At 41.3% G+C, this 17,020-nt stretch overlaps 4 protein-coding genes across 8 annotated transcripts in view; 2 read left to right on the top strand and 2 right to left on the bottom strand.

The window, feature by feature from the left end:
* The window catches only part of LOC109627888 (NHS-like protein 3), a 31,707-nt gene extending 27,324 nt beyond the window's left edge, over positions 1-4,383 (bottom strand). For 2 of the 3 annotated variants that reach the window (XM_069536334.1, XM_069536331.1), the window contains exon 1: positions 4,036-4,383. The gene's annotated coding sequence lies outside the window, so the exon portion shown is untranslated. Of the gene's footprint in view, positions 1-166; positions 292-4,035 lie in introns of those variants that run through there. The other variant, XM_069536332.1, reaches the window with a different exon arrangement.
* A 1,345-nt stretch (positions 4,384-5,728) lies between these two features.
* LOC109643463 (syncoilin-like) lies at positions 5,729-7,941 on the top strand. Its single transcript, XM_020108586.2, has 5 exons — positions 5,729-5,857; positions 6,104-6,602; positions 7,049-7,459; positions 7,530-7,654; positions 7,740-7,941. The coding sequence occupies exons 2-5, from the start codon at positions 6,138-6,140 to the stop codon at positions 7,783-7,785; spliced, it is 1,047 nt and encodes a 348-aa protein (XP_019964145.2). The 5' UTR covers positions 5,729-5,857; positions 6,104-6,137; the 3' UTR covers positions 7,786-7,941.
* Positions 7,942-8,287: 346 nt separating this feature from the next.
* Positions 8,288-13,572, bottom strand: LOC109643464 (histone-binding protein RBBP4). 3 transcript variants are annotated; one of them, XM_069536338.1, is made up of 11 exons: positions 13,413-13,572; positions 12,333-12,480; positions 12,086-12,231; positions 11,580-11,753; positions 11,376-11,491; positions 11,126-11,286; positions 10,889-11,015; positions 10,690-10,767; positions 9,589-9,723; positions 9,372-9,482; positions 8,288-8,884 (listed from the first exon to the last, which is right to left on the bottom strand). In XM_069536338.1, the coding sequence occupies exons 1-11, from the start codon at positions 13,540-13,542 to the stop codon at positions 8,822-8,824; spliced, it is 1,389 nt and encodes a 462-aa protein (XP_069392439.1). In that variant the 5' UTR covers positions 13,543-13,572; the 3' UTR covers positions 8,288-8,821. The 3 variants fall into 3 exon arrangements, with proteins under 3 accessions (XP_069392439.1, XP_069392440.1, XP_069392441.1); XM_069536339.1 differs by having other exon boundaries at positions 12,333-12,509; positions 13,413-13,561; XM_069536340.1 differs by lacking the exon at positions 13,413-13,572 and adding an exon at positions 13,013-13,032.
* A 25-nt stretch (positions 13,573-13,597) lies between these two features.
* zbtb8os (zinc finger and BTB domain containing 8 opposite strand) lies at positions 13,598-16,521 on the top strand. The gene is made up of 7 exons (XM_020110009.2): positions 13,598-13,783; positions 14,337-14,361; positions 14,458-14,579; positions 14,679-14,761; positions 15,311-15,363; positions 15,945-15,981; positions 16,077-16,521. The coding sequence occupies exons 1-7, from the start codon at positions 13,702-13,704 to the stop codon at positions 16,161-16,163; spliced, it is 489 nt and encodes a 162-aa protein (XP_019965568.1). The 5' UTR covers positions 13,598-13,701; the 3' UTR covers positions 16,164-16,521.
* Positions 16,522-17,020: the final 499 nt, after the last annotated feature.

Here is a 17,020-nt window from a genome sequence, read left to right as displayed (position 1 = left end):
ATTTTAAGATCTAAAAAAATAAAATTGTGACAAAAATTTGCAGCACAGTCACACAATACTCATTTTAATCTCATGTGTAATCACACTCTTATCAATGTGAACATTGTGAAGGTGGTGTGGGGAGGTGGAAGCTCCAGGAACTGCAGCTTTGATGGCGGTGACTCACCGGGAGGCTGACGGAGCAGACGCTGCCACCTCGCAGGGGGAATAAGGCGAAGCCAAGAGGGAGTGGCGCAGGCGGCAATGCAGGCAGCCACCTTTGTTTGAATTAGGACTGGCTCAGTTTTAACCAGAAGTTCATATCTGTGCGCCTGAGTGGCCGGGTTTCACAGGGTACGACGACTCAGCTGTCAGCGAGCAGAGGTTAAGGTCGGGCAGAATGTGGTTAGTCTAATAAGGAAACAACAGATTAGGAAGGTTAATAATCTGTTTTTGGAGGAAGGAAGAGAAGTTTCCAGTCTTCCTGCTGAAATCACCAGGGTAGAGGATTTACAGTAACTGCCGGCTTTGGTCAATAACAGTTTTGAAACTACACTTACAGTGACTGTGTAAGTAAATTGCAAGTGTTTAGCAGGGTATAAAACTGGTGTTACTGCACAGCACCTTTAGGCATCAACCAGGGCGTTGGCTGTCTTCTCTGGGCGTTATCAAACAAAGGAGAGCAGACTTAAGCAACCTTGTCTGGGCTAGAACGCTTCACACTCATGTGCAAATACTCAGTGCAAAAGAAATGCACTTGGATGTGGAGGCAATGCTGTGATAAAACCGGAAATAATCAATTCCATGACCAGGGACGATCTCTTTTTCTTTGTGAGTCATCAATAAAAGAAAGTGTCTCCTCCATCACAGTGAAGTTCCTTTTATAGTGATGGAGAAGATTTCAAAAAAAGGTGTCCATGATGGCCACAAGTTTCCAACAGTTTGGTTTCATACCAACACATGAGCATAAACAAACAGTGCTGAATGAAGGGCTAACTGACAGCATGTGGTCCCTTTGTTTGTTGCAGGAAGGATAAAGTGTCAGAAAAACACCGGGTAGGTAATGACAGTGATAAAAATAAACAATAATGTTGCAAATAAACCAAAATGCTGTGTAACTGAACTCACAGAGGTTGCGGACACTGTGTGTGTGTGTGTGTGTGTGTGTGTGTGTGTGTGTGTGTGTGTGTGTGAAGAGAGAGAGAGAGAGAGAGAGAGAGAGAGAGAGAGAGAGAGAGAGAGAGAGAGAGAGAGAGAGATGGTACCGTGCAGAGATCTGTGGACGGGGTAATGCGAGTTGGCGTGCTGCGAGGCCTCTGTAGCCATGCAGCGGCTTGTCTGCTAAGAGCAGCGGCTACATTCCTGAGAGATTGATAATTACCCACTGAGGAACTCTTCTCTCCAAATCTGCTTTCACCCCCCGACACACACGCACACTACCCCCCCATCCTCTGCCCATCATCCCCTGCCTCCCTCCCTCACTGCTGCCCCGACCATCCGTACCACACATCCCCCCTGACTGAGCCATGGAAGAAAAAAGGGAGGATAATGGACAGCTCATGACAGTCATTTTGAGCTAACATTGTAATATGTTGTTATCTGCACTCGCAGATATTATTGTTCAGAGAGAATGCTTTTCATAGAGGGAGTTACAAATACTCTACAGTGATGGGGACTGTACATATTTTCATATCTTTGCATATGTTTTAAGATAAAATGTGTGTTTACTCATTTTTGTTACCTCTGTAGGACCTTTTCCAGCATAAACACTGATCTTGTCGAGACCAGTAGACCTCGTCGAGACCAAAGCCAGGTTCTAATGAGGCAATACATAATTTATAAGGTCACAATTACGGGTTAGGGATAAGGTTATGGCTAGGCTGTCCACAATGAATGGAAGTTCAAAGCTGTGTGTGTGTGATTGTGTGTGTGTGCGTGTGTGTGTGTTTTAACAAGCCTCGCATCCATCTACGTTTTTGTTAAGGGTTGCAACCAATCACCTTATCCATAATTGATTATTTCCTTGATTAATTAATATTTTTTTTCATTAACGTGTCAGAAAAAATCCTGGATCTGCACCCTGATCAAGATCCGCAGCAAAATCTATTGGATTCTTCCCTGACCCATATGACATCCTTCCGCCAAATTTCAAGGAAATCCTTCCAGTTATTTTTTGTAATCTTACTTACAAACAAACCAACAAATGGCCAGTTCCAACAGTCCTGATGATCTTAGTAACCAATGTTTTTTTTTTTGTTTCTTTCCATAGAAATAGTGGGGAATGTAATGTGTCAGTGCTCTGAGATGCATCACAGACAGTGGCACGCCTCTGTAAAGTGTCATGTTTGCTTTTCTTCCAGGGGTTGCCAGGGGTCTTTGACTGGACTGCAGCCTCTGAGGAGCTTAAAGACCCTTGAACTGACAGGTCAGGAAGGGGCAAAAAAAAAAGCTGTTGCGGAGCGGGCAGTGACCAGAAGACAAACACAGCTGGAGCCAGGGGTTTAAAAATACATCCTGGCACTTTGGTGCTCTCTGTTCATGTCCCGGTCAAAACAAAAAGCTCTGACTGTAGCTGCCTCCAATTTCTTCCGGTCTGACGATAACTACTCAGTCTAAGAGTAAACAAAATTGCAGTTTGGGAATAAAAAAAGAAAACCCCCAAGTTTGAATGTAGAAGAACTGATGTGATCTCTTAAAAGACAAGAAACTGACACTAGCACATGCTTTTTTTTCTTTTACATGCCCTATACTGCACCTCACAGCTACTGATTCAGTATGGATGAGGAGCCACTGAGTTAATCATCGGCTAATCGCTTTGATTAACAAGGTGCTATTGTCCCACTCATCAGCCCCCCACACACACACCACTCATAATCATGTGTCTAACTATTACAACACTAATAGTTCCCTCTTTCCTTCACTGAGGTGCCCCTTCATCACTGATGGGTCACGAGCAAACACTGTAAAAACTCTGCAGAGCTGAACTTGAACTTTGTCGTAGAATATTTGGGACATAGCTGCACATGTGTTTGTCCCAAAAATAGAAAGCAATTTCCAAAAACCTGATTTCTCACTGTGTCTCTTCCTCAATGTTTTCTCTGTGAATCTCATGTACCAGGCTCTGCTGTGTCTCCTATAGTGCTGACATAACACACCTGTAATCTCCATGGGTACAAGCCCTGGCACGGTGAGGCTGGCTAAGGAAGGAGCACCAGTATGCGACACACCCTTTCCAAACAAATATCTGTGTCTCACCTACCAGAGAGTACAAGAGGTAAACTTGAAGCCATGGTGCCACATAAGAGAGAAAAACAAAACAACCACCATCACGGTTCTCAATAGAGTTTGGGTTTGGAGCTTGCCTTTGATTCAAAGTCCAGGAGCAGGCAAACAGAGAGGAGGGGAGAGACCCTCACCAGAGAGGTCCTGAGCTGGAGGGGGGGGGGGGGGTGTTATCTGCCTCCGGTTAATCAACAAGCAAAGTGGGTCCATTATGGAGTGCACATGGGCTGTCATTGACTGGCACAGATTAAACACAGAGTCACCATTCTGTCATCTGCTGCTGGGTCAGTGACGGGGGAATATAACACTACACTTCATTGTCACAAGCTGAGAGAAGCACTACATGTCTTAGATTACCTCTGCTCAGGATCCCTCAAGGCCAAGCTGAGCCAAACAACTAGTTTTTCATGCATGTCCATACTCAGCCACCTCCACCTCACTGTGCCTGATCACTCCTCTCAGCAAGACGGGACCATTTTCTTCATTTCGGGTGGATTTATACAGTTTTAATATGACAGAAGGTGGAGCAGACTAATCAGACAACATGATGCAACAGTTTGATCTAGAATCTGCACATGTGTTAAAGTTGACTCTGTTGATCCTGAGGTTTTTTACTATAATTTCGGACTTTCTGCAAGAATGTTAAACCATATTTCCACTGTTTAAAAAAAAGGTTTGGAGAAGTGATAAATTGAGGAATTTTAGTCCATAGTAGGAACTTTCAACTGATCAAATGAAAACAGTCACAAACAAGTAAACAAGTATCGATCATACCTTGTGAAACTTTTCTGATCCAGATGCGTAAATTCAGCCTCTCTCCATTTGAAGCGTCTCCCTGCTGCGCCCTTCCTCTCCAGATCCAAACTTTCACCGTGCGGTGGAAAACTTCAGGTGAGGCATTTCCGTGAACAAAAAAAAAAGAAAGAAAATCTCTTGAGGGAGCAAACCGGGGAGGCTCGTTCGTTTGCACCGCAGCAGCAGCGGATAGTTTTGTTTCTGATGCCCTGTTCAGTTGAACTTCTCCGCCGCTTCCTGTGTGGACGCTCCTCTGGACCACGAGAGGGGAAATGAAGAGAAGAGTCTCGGACCTGCGGATCAGATCCCACCTGCAGGAGGAGGCTGCGCGCGCTCAGGTGAGAGCCACAGGCCGCGGTCAATGTTGTGGGGACATCTAGTGGTGGGACGGAGAAACAGCAGGTCACAGCTGAGAAAGACCGGAAGAGCAGGGATTTGTTTTTTTCTCCCTTGATCATCAAAGTAGAATAGAAAACAAAGCAACACAACAGAAACAAAGATATATACAGCGACAGGAAACGTTCACACAATACGACACAGGCACGATACAACTATTAATATAAATACTAGATTAGATTAGATTGGATTAGATTAGATTAGATCAAAATAGATTAAATTAGATTAAAAGGCATCATCCACTTGAACACAGATCGTGTGCTGCTAGGCAAAATGGAACACAAAATGAACATGATAAATACTGCGGATATCAGCACCTAACGAGAAATTGGCTCCAGAAAATAGACAACCTTTTTTTTTTCCTCTTGCTTTCTGTTTTTCTGTCTCACTTCATTTTATTTTATTTGACTGTATCTTTTTTTCTATGTGTGTATACATATGTATGTAATATACATAAATAGTAATCTAAATTATTTTTATTGGTTAATTATTTTTGTTTTTATTATTATCCTATTTACCTATCTCTGTCTATATGCAATATAATATAACACAATATACAACAATTCTAAAAATATAGAATGAATCAAATATAATATTATATATAATATTCATATTAATTGAATATAGAAACTGGCCAACAATAAGATGAGGTTGTGCAGAAAAAAAACCATTTTGTTCTATAATTTTTGAAGGCAAACATATTTGTGAAGTACATGCAAAGTAAAAAAGCATAATGACTATATTCCCTCTTATGAACCTGAATGGGCCTTTTTTTGTTAGTTTTATTCTTGCAGAACAACAAAAACAAAGCAACGTACAGCACATAACACTGTAAACAAACAATATGCAGCCATGTGTTTGCCCTATCAACACCAGCAACCCCCAAGATGCTCTCATCTCTCAAATTGTTACAAAACTCCTCATCTGCATCTCAGCTTGTGTTTCTTTCCATTCGTCAGAGGGGACACTCACACTCAGCATGTAAACAAACACAGTTTATGAACTATGAAGTCTTTATGTGCAGCATGAGCTCAATATTAGAGGAAACTATCTGCACGGACCTGATAATGTTTGTGACCACTATGCCAGTCTTCTTGCACATAAAACCAGGCTGTAAAGCTGTGTAAATATAGCTCTGTGTGTGGCACCCGGGCTGGACGGGTGTTAGCTGGTGCATCCAGAGCATGTAGGCCAGTCAGACCTCAGCACTGACACAGTTTGTGGTCCCATGTGGTGGGGGTGTGAGAGAGTCTTAGATAGAGTTTCCCCCCCCCCGGGCCCAGAGTGTTATTAATAAACAGAAAGTGTGCCTATGTTTTCCTGGAGACAGACACTCTGCTGAGCTGTCCTCAACGCTTATATCAAACTGTGTCCATCGCTGTCTGGACGGTCATCTCCGAATAAAGTGAGTATAAAATATATATAACTGTAATTGATCAGTCTTTGACAATGATCTAAGGGACAGTTTTTAAGACTTGCAGCTATCAGCATTGTTAACTTGATAACATTTAAATTCAAATTCTCTGTCATGCAAATGTATCTGTAATGAACGACCAGATACTGTAGGTGGGTTTTAAACCCACAATCTCATCAGTCATTAGTTGTTTTTGATTGATTGATTAATGACAACTCTAAACTTCCTTTCTTCTAGTTCACTGCACCTCATTCACAATGAAAGGTTCCTAATGAACGGAAAAGGCATGGCATCCACTGACGACTCTCCCATGGAGGTTAGAATTGTTGGCGAGATCACAGAAAACAGCCACACTGACTCTGAAACACAGACAATTCCCTCAGATGAGCTTGCACAGCTATTTACAACACACCTGGACCAGGTTGTCATGGACAACTTGGGGCGGCTCTTTGAGCACTGCATCGAGCAGGTGTCCCGTCTGGAGAGGCAGAGAGACGAGCTGGTGCAGGAGCTCCTCCGGCTGCAGGAGCCCATGCTGCGGATGGTGGAGCACCTGAGGGGGAAGGTGGCTGAGACACAGAGGCTGCTCACGCTGGCTGAGCTGGACTACGCAGCCGTCTTTGAGGAGGAGAAGAGAGTGAAGAGGAAACTCTTCGCCACAGCCAGAGACTGCATCCAGAGCCAGCTGACGCTGGCTGCACATGAGTATGAGGTGGCTCAGTCTGCTGTTACACAGGTAGGACACAACGCCTGTGGAACTCATTTATTCTGGTGGGTCATTGTGAAGTGGTGGAAGATGAAATCATAGTTCTATGGATGATAAAAATAAAAATGAATGTCAAAATGAATGTCATCAAAGACAAATATAATTTCAAACATGAATATAGACACAGAACAATCACAAGCAAAACTGTTAGATCCTTTTAAATATGACTTAAAAATTAACAATAAACTTATTGTACAAGGAAATTAGGGTTTTTAGGAAACAGTTGAAGTATGAAACTCTAAACTCATTAATATTTAACAAAATAAAAATGTATGATCATGTGTGAATCTTGTGCTGTCCCATTGTTTACTTCTGTCATATTTTTTAGGATTAGCTCTTTTGCTGTTTATTTCCTCACAGTTCTCAGATAAATTTCAATAAAAACATGATTAATAATTCATCAATTATTTTCCTAGGAGGAGCTCAAGACCTACATCCAAACTCTGTCTCAGGAGTTGTCCCAGCTTCACAAGGCCCAAAATATCAGGCTCACCTCCCTGAGGGCCCAGGCCGCTAAGCCCTGCCGGCCCAGAGCCATGAGTGATGTCAGCCAGTGCCGCCAGGCCTCTGTTAGACTGCAGCGGCGGCTCAGCGGCAGCGTGAGGGCACTGGAGGGATGGTACGAGCCCCGACTCATGGCCCTGCTGAAGAGGAGGCAGGTCGGGGAGGATGCCCTGAGAAAGAGCAGGGAGCAGGCGAGGGACCTGAGGGCCAGCCTGGGGCCCCTGAGAGAGGACGTCCAGAGACTGGAGGTGCAGAGAGCCTGTCTGGAGCAGAGGATCTTTCTGATGGAGAGGGAGAGGGAGCAACGCATCACTCAACATAAGGTACGATGATTTGAGTGATGATGAATATAAAGACCATGTGAAACTAAGATGTTTCTCCTCTTTATTACAGGAGACTGTGGAGACACTAAGAGAGACTCTGAGAGAACTAGAGGTGGAGTTTGATGTTCAGAGACAATCTAAGAAAGGTTTGGAGGATCTTAAAGATGGACTTTTAACAGAGCTGACATTTCTCATGTAGGTCTATTCTCTTTTCACTATATGACCTTCTATAAACTGAGCATCAGGATAATAAATGACTGACCAATGTCTTGTTTTATAGAGGCAGTGATGAAGCCAGTAAAACCACCGCTGCAGAAGAGCCATAAAATTCTATTTCCAGTGAATATTGTGACACCAGACCAAACCATGGCACTGCCTTTACTTTTCTTGTTCAACAGCTAAACCTTAATAAAAGGCAGTATTATTCAATCTAAAATGTAAAAAATAATTTAACAGATGCAGGAAATTATGAGTTCCTGGGTGACAGTAACAATATACTGTATGTGTTACAAAAAAACAATATGATATCAAGATAAAAGCAAAAGATGTGACGTGAATGAGTCCAGTACATGTGTTGTAAGGCAGGTATGGTTTTACACATGTACTGACTCAACGAATGAAACATTAAATGCCTCCATAGACATGGATAGCTGAAGAACAGCACTTAAATTGTCTTATAACTGTGTTTTTGTTAGAAATGTGTTTTACGTTTTTTGCCATCTGGGCAAAGCCATTCCATCATTTAGTACCCCTCAATTTTATCAAAAATGTACCTCTGATTATTCTAACGTAATATAATGGCATGTACTAATAAACAAGGCAAACAGATTTAATGTAAATATTTTATTATGAATATACTTAAGTACACAAGAGATCAGATGTAGCACAGGAAAAATAATGCATAGAAAAAAAACATACAAGTGACGACACATAAATGTGGAAAATTGCTACTACAAATAAGCAAATAGAGGAAAACCTACAATATGTACAATTTTATTAAAAATGGATCTCTGTAAAAATGTTTTCATCACATCTAATCAAGATCAAATAAAACCATTAAAATGCAAAAGTGGATGATAACGACGACGAGTCCTGTGTAATGGTTTCATCACAATGAGCCAAAGTGGAGAACTGGGAGATTGAAAAACTGAAAGATCTAAAAATTTGACTGATACAGACTGGATTTTAAATACTTCACGACATGATGACAATGCAACATTTTATTCTTTTTTAAATTTTCTACAAAACCACTGCTGCCCAAAATGTGTTTTTTTAAAAAGACATTACTGCTTATGAACCCAACACTGGAAAAACGATCCGCTTTTAACAAGCAGGTCGAACGAAGAGATGTGGAGACTGAACTCATGCCTGGACCTCTGAGTCTGCAGCACCCTCTGGGTCCTCGTCATTGTAGATGTTTTCAGCCTGTTGGACAAACAGTACTGTTATAATAAATGTGCTTCAAAATCAAAGTCCCACCATATTATGTCTTTTATTACTGTTCTTATGATCCCCTATAATAATTCCAGATCTCTCTGTGTGTCTTAATGTGTCTCACATATCTTGAGAAGCGTTCGTCTTATCAGTGTCACACTCGGCCTGTGTATTGTGGTGGCTGGGACACATTGATTGTGACAAGCAACGGCAACTGATTCTCCAGTAAGTGTTTCCACATGCTGAGTCGAGCTTCACTAAACTTTGACTAAACAGCTTCAGAAGTCCAGCAGCCTGTCTTTACTTGTGGCAGCTCAATTACTGCAGGTCACTTTTACAGTTTCATAAAAAAAGGTTGCACCAGCATTACCACAGACCAAGCAAACAGCCCATTCCAAATAGACATGTTTAAAATAGACACTGCACTAGCGCAGTTAAATTAATATCTTACTCCCTGACTGTGTATCAAAGCTCTTACCATCTGCCAGACTTGCATGATGTTGTCCTCTGATACAGAACAGATGACCCACGGCTCATTGGGGTTCCAAGAGAAATCTGAGATCTTAGCTGTGTGTCCTCCGTGTATGAACTAAAGGCAAACAGAGTAGGAGGGGTTAACACAGTTGAACACTTGAAATTCAATTTATAAAATAAACTTTATTTGCATGAGCACACACAACCACCACAAAACTGACCAGCAGCTCAGGAGGGCCGTCCTCAGCATCCTCTGGAGACTGCTCCTCTCCGATCTTACTGAGGTCCCAGACGTTGAGCCTTCTGTCTGTGCCGCTGGAGGCCAGGATGGTTTCATTATGAGGAGACCACTGAACCTGTTGAGAGGGAGCAGATGTTACATTTCTGCCCTTAAACCTAAAAACTAAAAATAACCAGGCAACATCAACAACACTAAACGACACACACACACACACACACACACACACAGAGAAGTTTCCTCCCAGAGTTTGTCCTTTTAAGCTTTAGGTGCAGCACACACAGTCTTAACTAAACCATTGCAAATCAGAACACTGTCAACTGTCATACGTAGTTTGATTTTTGAATTGAAAACCTTATTTTGTAATTTACAGAATAATTGTAATAACAGCAACAGTCTATAATACTTTTTAAAGCACTTCCTTAATACAAACAGAGTTCATATTTGTTTGACTGATTGTATAAACTGATGAAAAAGCAGCCATGTGCAAAGAAAACTGTTGATGTGACACATTGAAATGAATCATCAATCATTCGTTGACTGCTGAATTGTAATCAGATCGAATTGTAAGGCTAGTGATGATGCACACCACTAATATGAATCAACTTTTGTTAACCTGTACAATAATTCTGCATGGGATATGCAGAGAACATTGGTATTTGTTTTTTAAGTGCATGTGCAGAGTGTTTGACTGATACAGACTGGACTGTCATCCATCGCAAAAATCCAACACCATACAGGTAAATGAAACAGTTCTAACTGTATTCTGCATTGTGACTGGAATCTAACTCAGTGTGGGAACATAAGAGTTTTACACAATTTATTTTCTGCTATGTATTTGTAAACAGATGTGAACAGAAGCCCCTTTTTATTCAGTCTTAAACCTCATCGCTGAGATTACTCACAGATTTTATTCACATTCATTTTTTATTTTTTTTTTAAATGCAAATCTTTCTGCTCATGTACATACTTGAATTTCTTTTTCGGGTTTGTTTTAAAGATTACCAAAGGTTGACAACTACAAACTTTGCAAATATTTTTATAAATCACTTTGAATGTCACTGATCAGAAGTTCACTTCTTACCTGGAAGATCTCGTCTTTATGAGACTCAAACGAGTGCAGCTTAAGCTTCAGGTTCCTCAGGTCCCAGAGAGCCACGGTCTAAAAATAAAAGAAAGGCTGCTGTCATTGATTCACCTCATTTTACAGAGAGGATAAGAATAGATTATGTATCATTGTGCAGAGGCTTGCTGTGTATAAGCTATACAGAGCATGGACCCACCTTATCTGCAGAGCCAGTGGCCAGGATGAACTCACTGTAAGGATTGAAGGAGAGGCAGTTGACCTCGGCAGTGTGGGCGTCCACCGCATGGCTGGGCTTGGATGTGTTGTTAGACCGCGTATCCCAGCTGTGCAGACAAAAGCGCTATCGTTTTAAAAAAAAGAGTTGAAACCATGCAGCAACATTGGTTTCTCAAGTCATTGCAGAATTTTTAATGTCAACATAAGAACAGCTCACATCATGAGTTTCTGGTCATCTGCGACAGATCCAAAGAGTGACTCATGGAGCAAATGCCAGGACACGTCTTCCACCACAGCAGTGTGGCCTGTGAAGATGGTCTTAGCATCTACAATCTTCCCCTCCTTGGGCACGGTGCTGATGTCCCACAGGCAGATAGTCTATCAGCGAGAGCAGAGATGGGTAAGAAATGAATAAAAACAAAAAAGCAGTGAAAGTACAGAATAGAAGAGAATGACAGGTTGCTTACATGGTCATCAGAAGCACTGAGAAGACAACCACTGAGGTTAGGGTTCCAGGAGAGGCCGTAGCCTTCTTTCTGGTGGCCTCTGAGGCGCAGATCTGGAGTGCACTCTCCTGAGGGGTCTTAAGTAACGATAATAAAATCCATTTAACATAAATTGTTTGATGAAAAGATTTACTTTCGAAGGCTCTTCTCTGGCTGTAATCTTACCGGGCTTGGAGGGGTGTTTCGTGTAGTCAAAGACCAGCACATCACTTGTGGGGGTCTTGGTGGCAATGATGCAGGGATTCTGAGGCATGTAGCGAGCTCTGTTAACCTCTCCCTCATGATTAATCTTGATCTCAATCTCTATCTTTCCACTTACAGATCCAAAACCTCCAAACTCTGAAATAAAGAATACATGATATACCATAATACACATGAGGTGGTTTTTGCAAATGTCCATGTGTAAAAAAAATAAAATTAATAAAAAAGGATTCTATTCTACAGCGCATGGTAAATGGGATATTGTATGGAAGTATGGTGATCAGAATTTATAAAAATAAAATACATACCTATGTTTTCTGAAGCATTAAAGATTTTAGAAAATTTTATTTCATTAATTCATTGAGAAGAATTGTCAACCACAACATCCTAATGTAAGAACTTTTTGACAAATTGATGACACTGAAAAACAGACAATGTCTGTGCTATAAAATAAAAGGTAATCCCCTCACCTCCTTTCTCGCTGTCATAGTGTGAGGCATCGAACTGAGCATCGTCGTTCGGGAGCTGGACGCTGGCGATCACAAGGTGGTTCTGCTCATCAGAGGTGTGTGTACCCAGAACCAGCCTGTGCACACTATAGTCTTTCCCCTCTGGCCTGTGAAGAGGAGCACAACACTGGATACATCACCCCAGGTCTTTTCTCTTGTCATGTTCTGGTGCAGGTCAGGGGCGGCAGGGAGGGAGTCAAACTCTCACCTGGTGACATCTGGCAGCCACTGGGCGGTGAGGCTGGGCCACTCCAGGGCGTGAGTCATGACCAGGTCGTAGAGGAAAGGGGTGTTCTTCTTCCAGATCTTGTACTCCTCATTGATCACCCTTTCCTCCACAGCATCGTCAAACGCAGCTAAGTGACAAAACAACAGCGACACACACCTGTCAATACAACAGCAACACACACCTGTCAAACAACAGCAACACAACAGCAATACACAGCAGTCAATACAACAGCAACACACACCTGTCAAAACAACAGCAACACACACCTGTCAAACAACAGCAACACACACCTGTACAAAACAACAGCAACACACACCTGTCAAAACAACAGCAACACACACGTGTCAAACAACAGCAACACACACCTGTCAAAACAACAGCAACACACACCTGTCAAACAACAGCAACACACAACTGTCAAAACAACAGCAACACACAACTGTCAAAACAACAGCAAAACAACAGCAACACACACCTGTCAATACAACAGCAACACACACCTGTCAAACAACAGCAACACACACCTGTCAATACAACAGCAACACACACCTGTCAAACAACAGCAACACACAACTGTCAAAACAACAGCAAAACAACAGCAACACACACCTGTCAATACAACAGCAACACACAGCAGTCAAAACAACAGCAGCACACACCTGTCAATACAAAGCTTCGACCTGAGCAGAGCTGAAGACAGTGGAGTGAAGTTCATGTACTTTCCTTGTTAAACCAACATTAACAAGCAGCACTGGTTTCTTTACTAAAAAGATAACGTTACCCCAAGTAGCAGGAGTTAGCAATAACACAAATTAAATCATAATTAGCCTGTGAGTTGGATCCTGAGCAGAACTTCAGTCAGTTACCCGACACTCGTGAATTAAAGCCCCCAGCCTGCTAGCAGTGAACCCTAGCTGCAGCTAGCTGGCTGGTCCCTAACAATGAAGGGAGATGCTGGCCCCGGCGCGCCGACAACCACCGCTCCGCCCCGGACTCTTCCTCTCTGTCACCCTGAACGGAACACACACACTCAGACAAGGATCTCAGCAACACTCCTACCGTCTTTATCTGCCATTGCGTCGCAGTTTCGCCGCTGGCGTTGCCACAGAGCCCTGTTGCGAAAACAGTGTTTTCTGGGAGGAAAGAGCTCCGGAGACAGCACGAAGGACCGCGATGGCGCCAACTCCATAGATCGCCGCCAGCCAATCAGCGCTCAGCAGAGCCGACAGGAAGTAGACACAGCGACACATTGCTACACCCGGAAGTTGCTCGCTGATTGTAGCGGCGACATGGTGACGATCGCACTTAATGTTCGCATGTTCAGACTTTAAACCAATTTACAGCCACAATGGACGACCGTCAATTAGACCTGACACAGGCTCAGACAGCCGTCAAGTCTAAATACCCACCGATCAACAAGAAGTATGAATGTAAGTCTGAATAATGGAGCCCAGCTACTTGTGTACTTGTAAACACAGTGAACGACACACGTCTAAAGTTTGTGTTTAGTTGTATTAACCGTTTGACAAACGTCACGAACAGTCTGGATGTTTTACTCTTTTGCTCTAAGTTGGTGTAATAACTTACAAATTACTTTGTTTCTCATTCAAAAACGAAACAGCACCTAAGTGCGCAGTTGAATGAAATGTCGTTGCACCTGACTGACAATACAGCAAACAGAGACAGTACAAATAGGTACAAAGTAAAATAACATGTACATTACTCACACAACTCTGTATTTATGAGTTTATTGCACATGATAAAACTGCATGTGTAATGTACACTTGCATCAACGAGGTAGAAAAAACAGCATTAAGCATACAGTGTAAATTGCTTCTGTTAACTGTAAATAGAAGTATATTGCATATAAAAACAGCTGTGGGTACATTGTACATATTGCCGATTGCATCGAGTTAGATGATAGCAATAGTGAGAAATCAACTTCCTATGTGTGATCATGTTTGCATGTGTATGATTCCACAGATTTGGATCATACAGCAGATGTACAGTGAGTGTGCTTCTGATTTCTCTTATCATATATTCATATTTCCTTTCAAGTTCTGTGGTGGTCATTCTCGTCGTAACATACATTTTCTCTTCCCAGAATTCACTCCTGGGGAAACACTCTGGAAGAGGCCTTCGAGCAGTGTGCCATGGGCATGTTCGGATACATGACAGACACAGAGACAGTGGAACCTATTGATACAGTGGATGTGGAGTCAGAGGGTGGGAATTCAAGCCTCAGTCATACTGTTTTCTATCAGTGGTGCTGTCATTAAACTGTATGTTTACCCCTCTCTCTCTCTTATTGTGTCTACTCTAAAGGTGACGATATGGAGTCTCTGCTCTTCCATTTCCTAGATGACTGGTTATACAAGTTTAGTGCAGATCTCTTCTTTGTTCCCAGGGTGAGTATGTTGACCCATGTGTCATGTATGTCAAACAGATTAGACACTGAAACCCACAATGGCAAAAGACTGTCTTAGTGTGCTTTTGGTACTGGCAACATGTGCTAGTGCAAACTACAACCAAACCTCCAGTTATTCTACACTACAGAGCATTATTTTCTAAAAACATGTAATTGGTTGTTTGTCATTGAATAAACTGTGAAAATTGAGCCAGATTGATATCAGTTATATTGATAATCACATCTCTTGATATGAGCCTTTCATAGACGTTTATGGTTGCATTCATTTTCCTCTTTAGGGTTATAAATGATCAATTTATGGTTGAACTGTAAAACATCAACCTCGATTACATTTCTTTGTCATAAGGGTTTGATAACAACTGCTAATTCTTTTTATTTTAAATCTGTATTGGCCGTTTTGTCAGATATTTTTCACTCCCTCATACTGGTATCAGCATTACCTCCCAATCCATAGTCTAGAAATTGTTTTTTTTATTTCTGTCTTAATTTTGTAGTAATTGTTTCATTCCTCTTGTTATTCTCTCAACAGGAGATCAAAGTATTGCACATAGACAGAATGCGCTTCAGGATCCGCTCCATTGGGTAAGACTGGGTACTGGTTCCTAAATAACATCAGGGCTCTTAAGAGCTTTGTTAGTCTAATTTTACTTTGCAAATTTGCATATCAGATTTCTGTTTGTCAGATTTTAACAGCTTACAAATACTATTCCCTGTCATTCAGTCTGATATGGCCCACATTGGTAACAGTGTTTATAAGTGTGACTGAAGATCGTAAGATTTTATGGTCACTATCGCTGGGTGTTTAAACCATTTTGTCTATCATCTGTAGTTCAGGTGAAAAGGATCTATTGGCAGAAATTGAATATAAACCTTTATACCTACCTTTATATTTGAATACTTTTTATTTACATCAGGAGCTGGTCCTCTCTACTGAGGCCTCCATGTTTTTTTACAGTTGACCAAACTGGACAAACTAAACACCTTTTGAGTTTGAGTGTCTCTTTGATTTATAAGAAAAGCGTCACTAATCACTCAAACACAGGACTCATTGAAGTCAATGAATTCCTTTATAGAAGGAAGTCCTAACATTTACACAGTCCATCTACTTTTAATTTCCCCCGTGGAACAGTCCTCTCACAACCTAATTTATCTTTTGTTGAAAGGTGGGGTGAAGAATTCTCTCTGGAAAAGCATCCACAGGTAAGCCGGTGAAACAGTGAAATAATTGTGTGGACTTAATGAAATGTCCATTAATTCAGTGCATCTACTTGTTATGTCCTATGTTTTCATTCCAGGGAACAGAGGTCAAAGCCATCACATACTCCGCCATGCAGATCCATGATAAAGAAAAACCAGACATATTTGTCATTATTGATATCTGACAAGAGCTGCTGAGGAAATATCACACTTCTGGTCCCATTTAACTGGAAGAGTGACACAGCCAATTTAAGTGGCTTTTTTATCCAAGGCACTGGTTATTGACTTGTAAATAGTTTTCTACATCTGGAGTGGACTGCTGAATAACTTTATCTGACAGTTTACAGATTAATTATATGACACTGATGTATATCATTTGATATATTATTTAATTATCACATAACTTTAATACAAACGGGGAAGTTTAACTTGCTGTGTTTGTGCAAATTCTAATTGATGAAAAGCTTGAAAGAAAATGTTTATTATTCGTCTGGGATTGATAACTTGGTCCCTGGGGCTTTAAAATAAAATCTCACTTTTTAACATTTTGTGGATGTGGAGTCATTTTGAGGACATATACGTAAAGAGAAGCTATAATATATGATGCTAGTTTTGAAAAAAATATTGGAAACTCACATCTTCTTGTTTCTAGGAGTCTAAGATGACAGTAGGTTTTATTGTACTCAGTGTGAATGCTGAAATGCAAACAGCATTTACAGCAACAAAGATATTAAAAGATGTTAAAAATATTAAATTAATCTGAAACAACTAAAATATATTTTTTGAAAGTAGTTTATTCATGTCATTCTCAAGTTTAATGGGAATTTGTTTTGGAGCTACTGAGCACACATCCAGTGATCTGAGGCGGCAAATATCTAATTGAAGGCTCCAGTGACATTTGACCAGCTGTAAAAGCTAGTGTTTCTACAGGTTGAATGATTCTGAATGACTTTGAAATTAAATACAATTATTCAATTTATGCATCATTATTAATGTACTCTTTTTTCCAGGTCAGCTGATGGTCTCACTGCCTGACTAAGGC

The sequence above is a fragment of the Paralichthys olivaceus genome, chromosome 12, assembly GCF_024713975.1.
Source record: "Paralichthys olivaceus isolate ysfri-2021 chromosome 12, ASM2471397v2, whole genome shotgun sequence".
NCBI classification, from domain to species: Eukaryota; Metazoa; Chordata; class Actinopteri; order Pleuronectiformes; family Paralichthyidae; genus Paralichthys; species Paralichthys olivaceus.
The sequence above is the reverse complement of the archived record's forward strand: the minus strand, read 5'-3'. Positions and strand labels throughout refer to the sequence as shown.

Coding starts and splice junctions, on each gene's coding strand:
- LOC109643464 (XM_069536338.1), bottom strand. CDS start 13,542: ATGGAGTTGGCGCCATCGCGGTCCTTCGTGCTGTCTCCGGAGCTCTTT. Junction 12,232..12,332: donor TGGCTGCCAGATGTCACCAG/GTGAGAGTTTGA, acceptor TCCTCTTCACAG/GCCAGAGGGGAAAGACTATA. Junction 11,754..12,085: donor CTATGACAGCGAGAAAGGAG/GTGAGGGGATTA, acceptor TCTTTATTTCAG/AGTTTGGAGGTTTTGGATCT.
- zbtb8os (XM_020110009.2), top strand. CDS start 13,702: ATGGACGACCGTCAATTAGACCTGACACAGGCTCAGACAGCCGTCAAG. Junction 14,362..14,457: donor GATCATACAGCAGATGTACA/GTGAGTGTGCTT, acceptor TTCTCTTCCCAG/AATTCACTCCTGGGGAAACA. Junction 14,762..15,310: donor ATCTCTTCTTTGTTCCCAGG/GTGAGTATGTTG, acceptor TTCTCTCAACAG/GAGATCAAAGTATTGCACAT.
- LOC109643463 (XM_020108586.2), top strand. CDS start 6,138: ATGAACGGAAAAGGCATGGCATCCACTGACGACTCTCCCATGGAGGTT. Junction 7,460..7,529: donor AACGCATCACTCAACATAAG/GTACGATGATTT, acceptor TCTTTATTACAG/GAGACTGTGGAGACACTAAG. Junction 7,655..7,739: donor ACAGAGCTGACATTTCTCAT/GTAGGTCTATTC, acceptor CTTGTTTTATAG/AGGCAGTGATGAAGCCAGTA.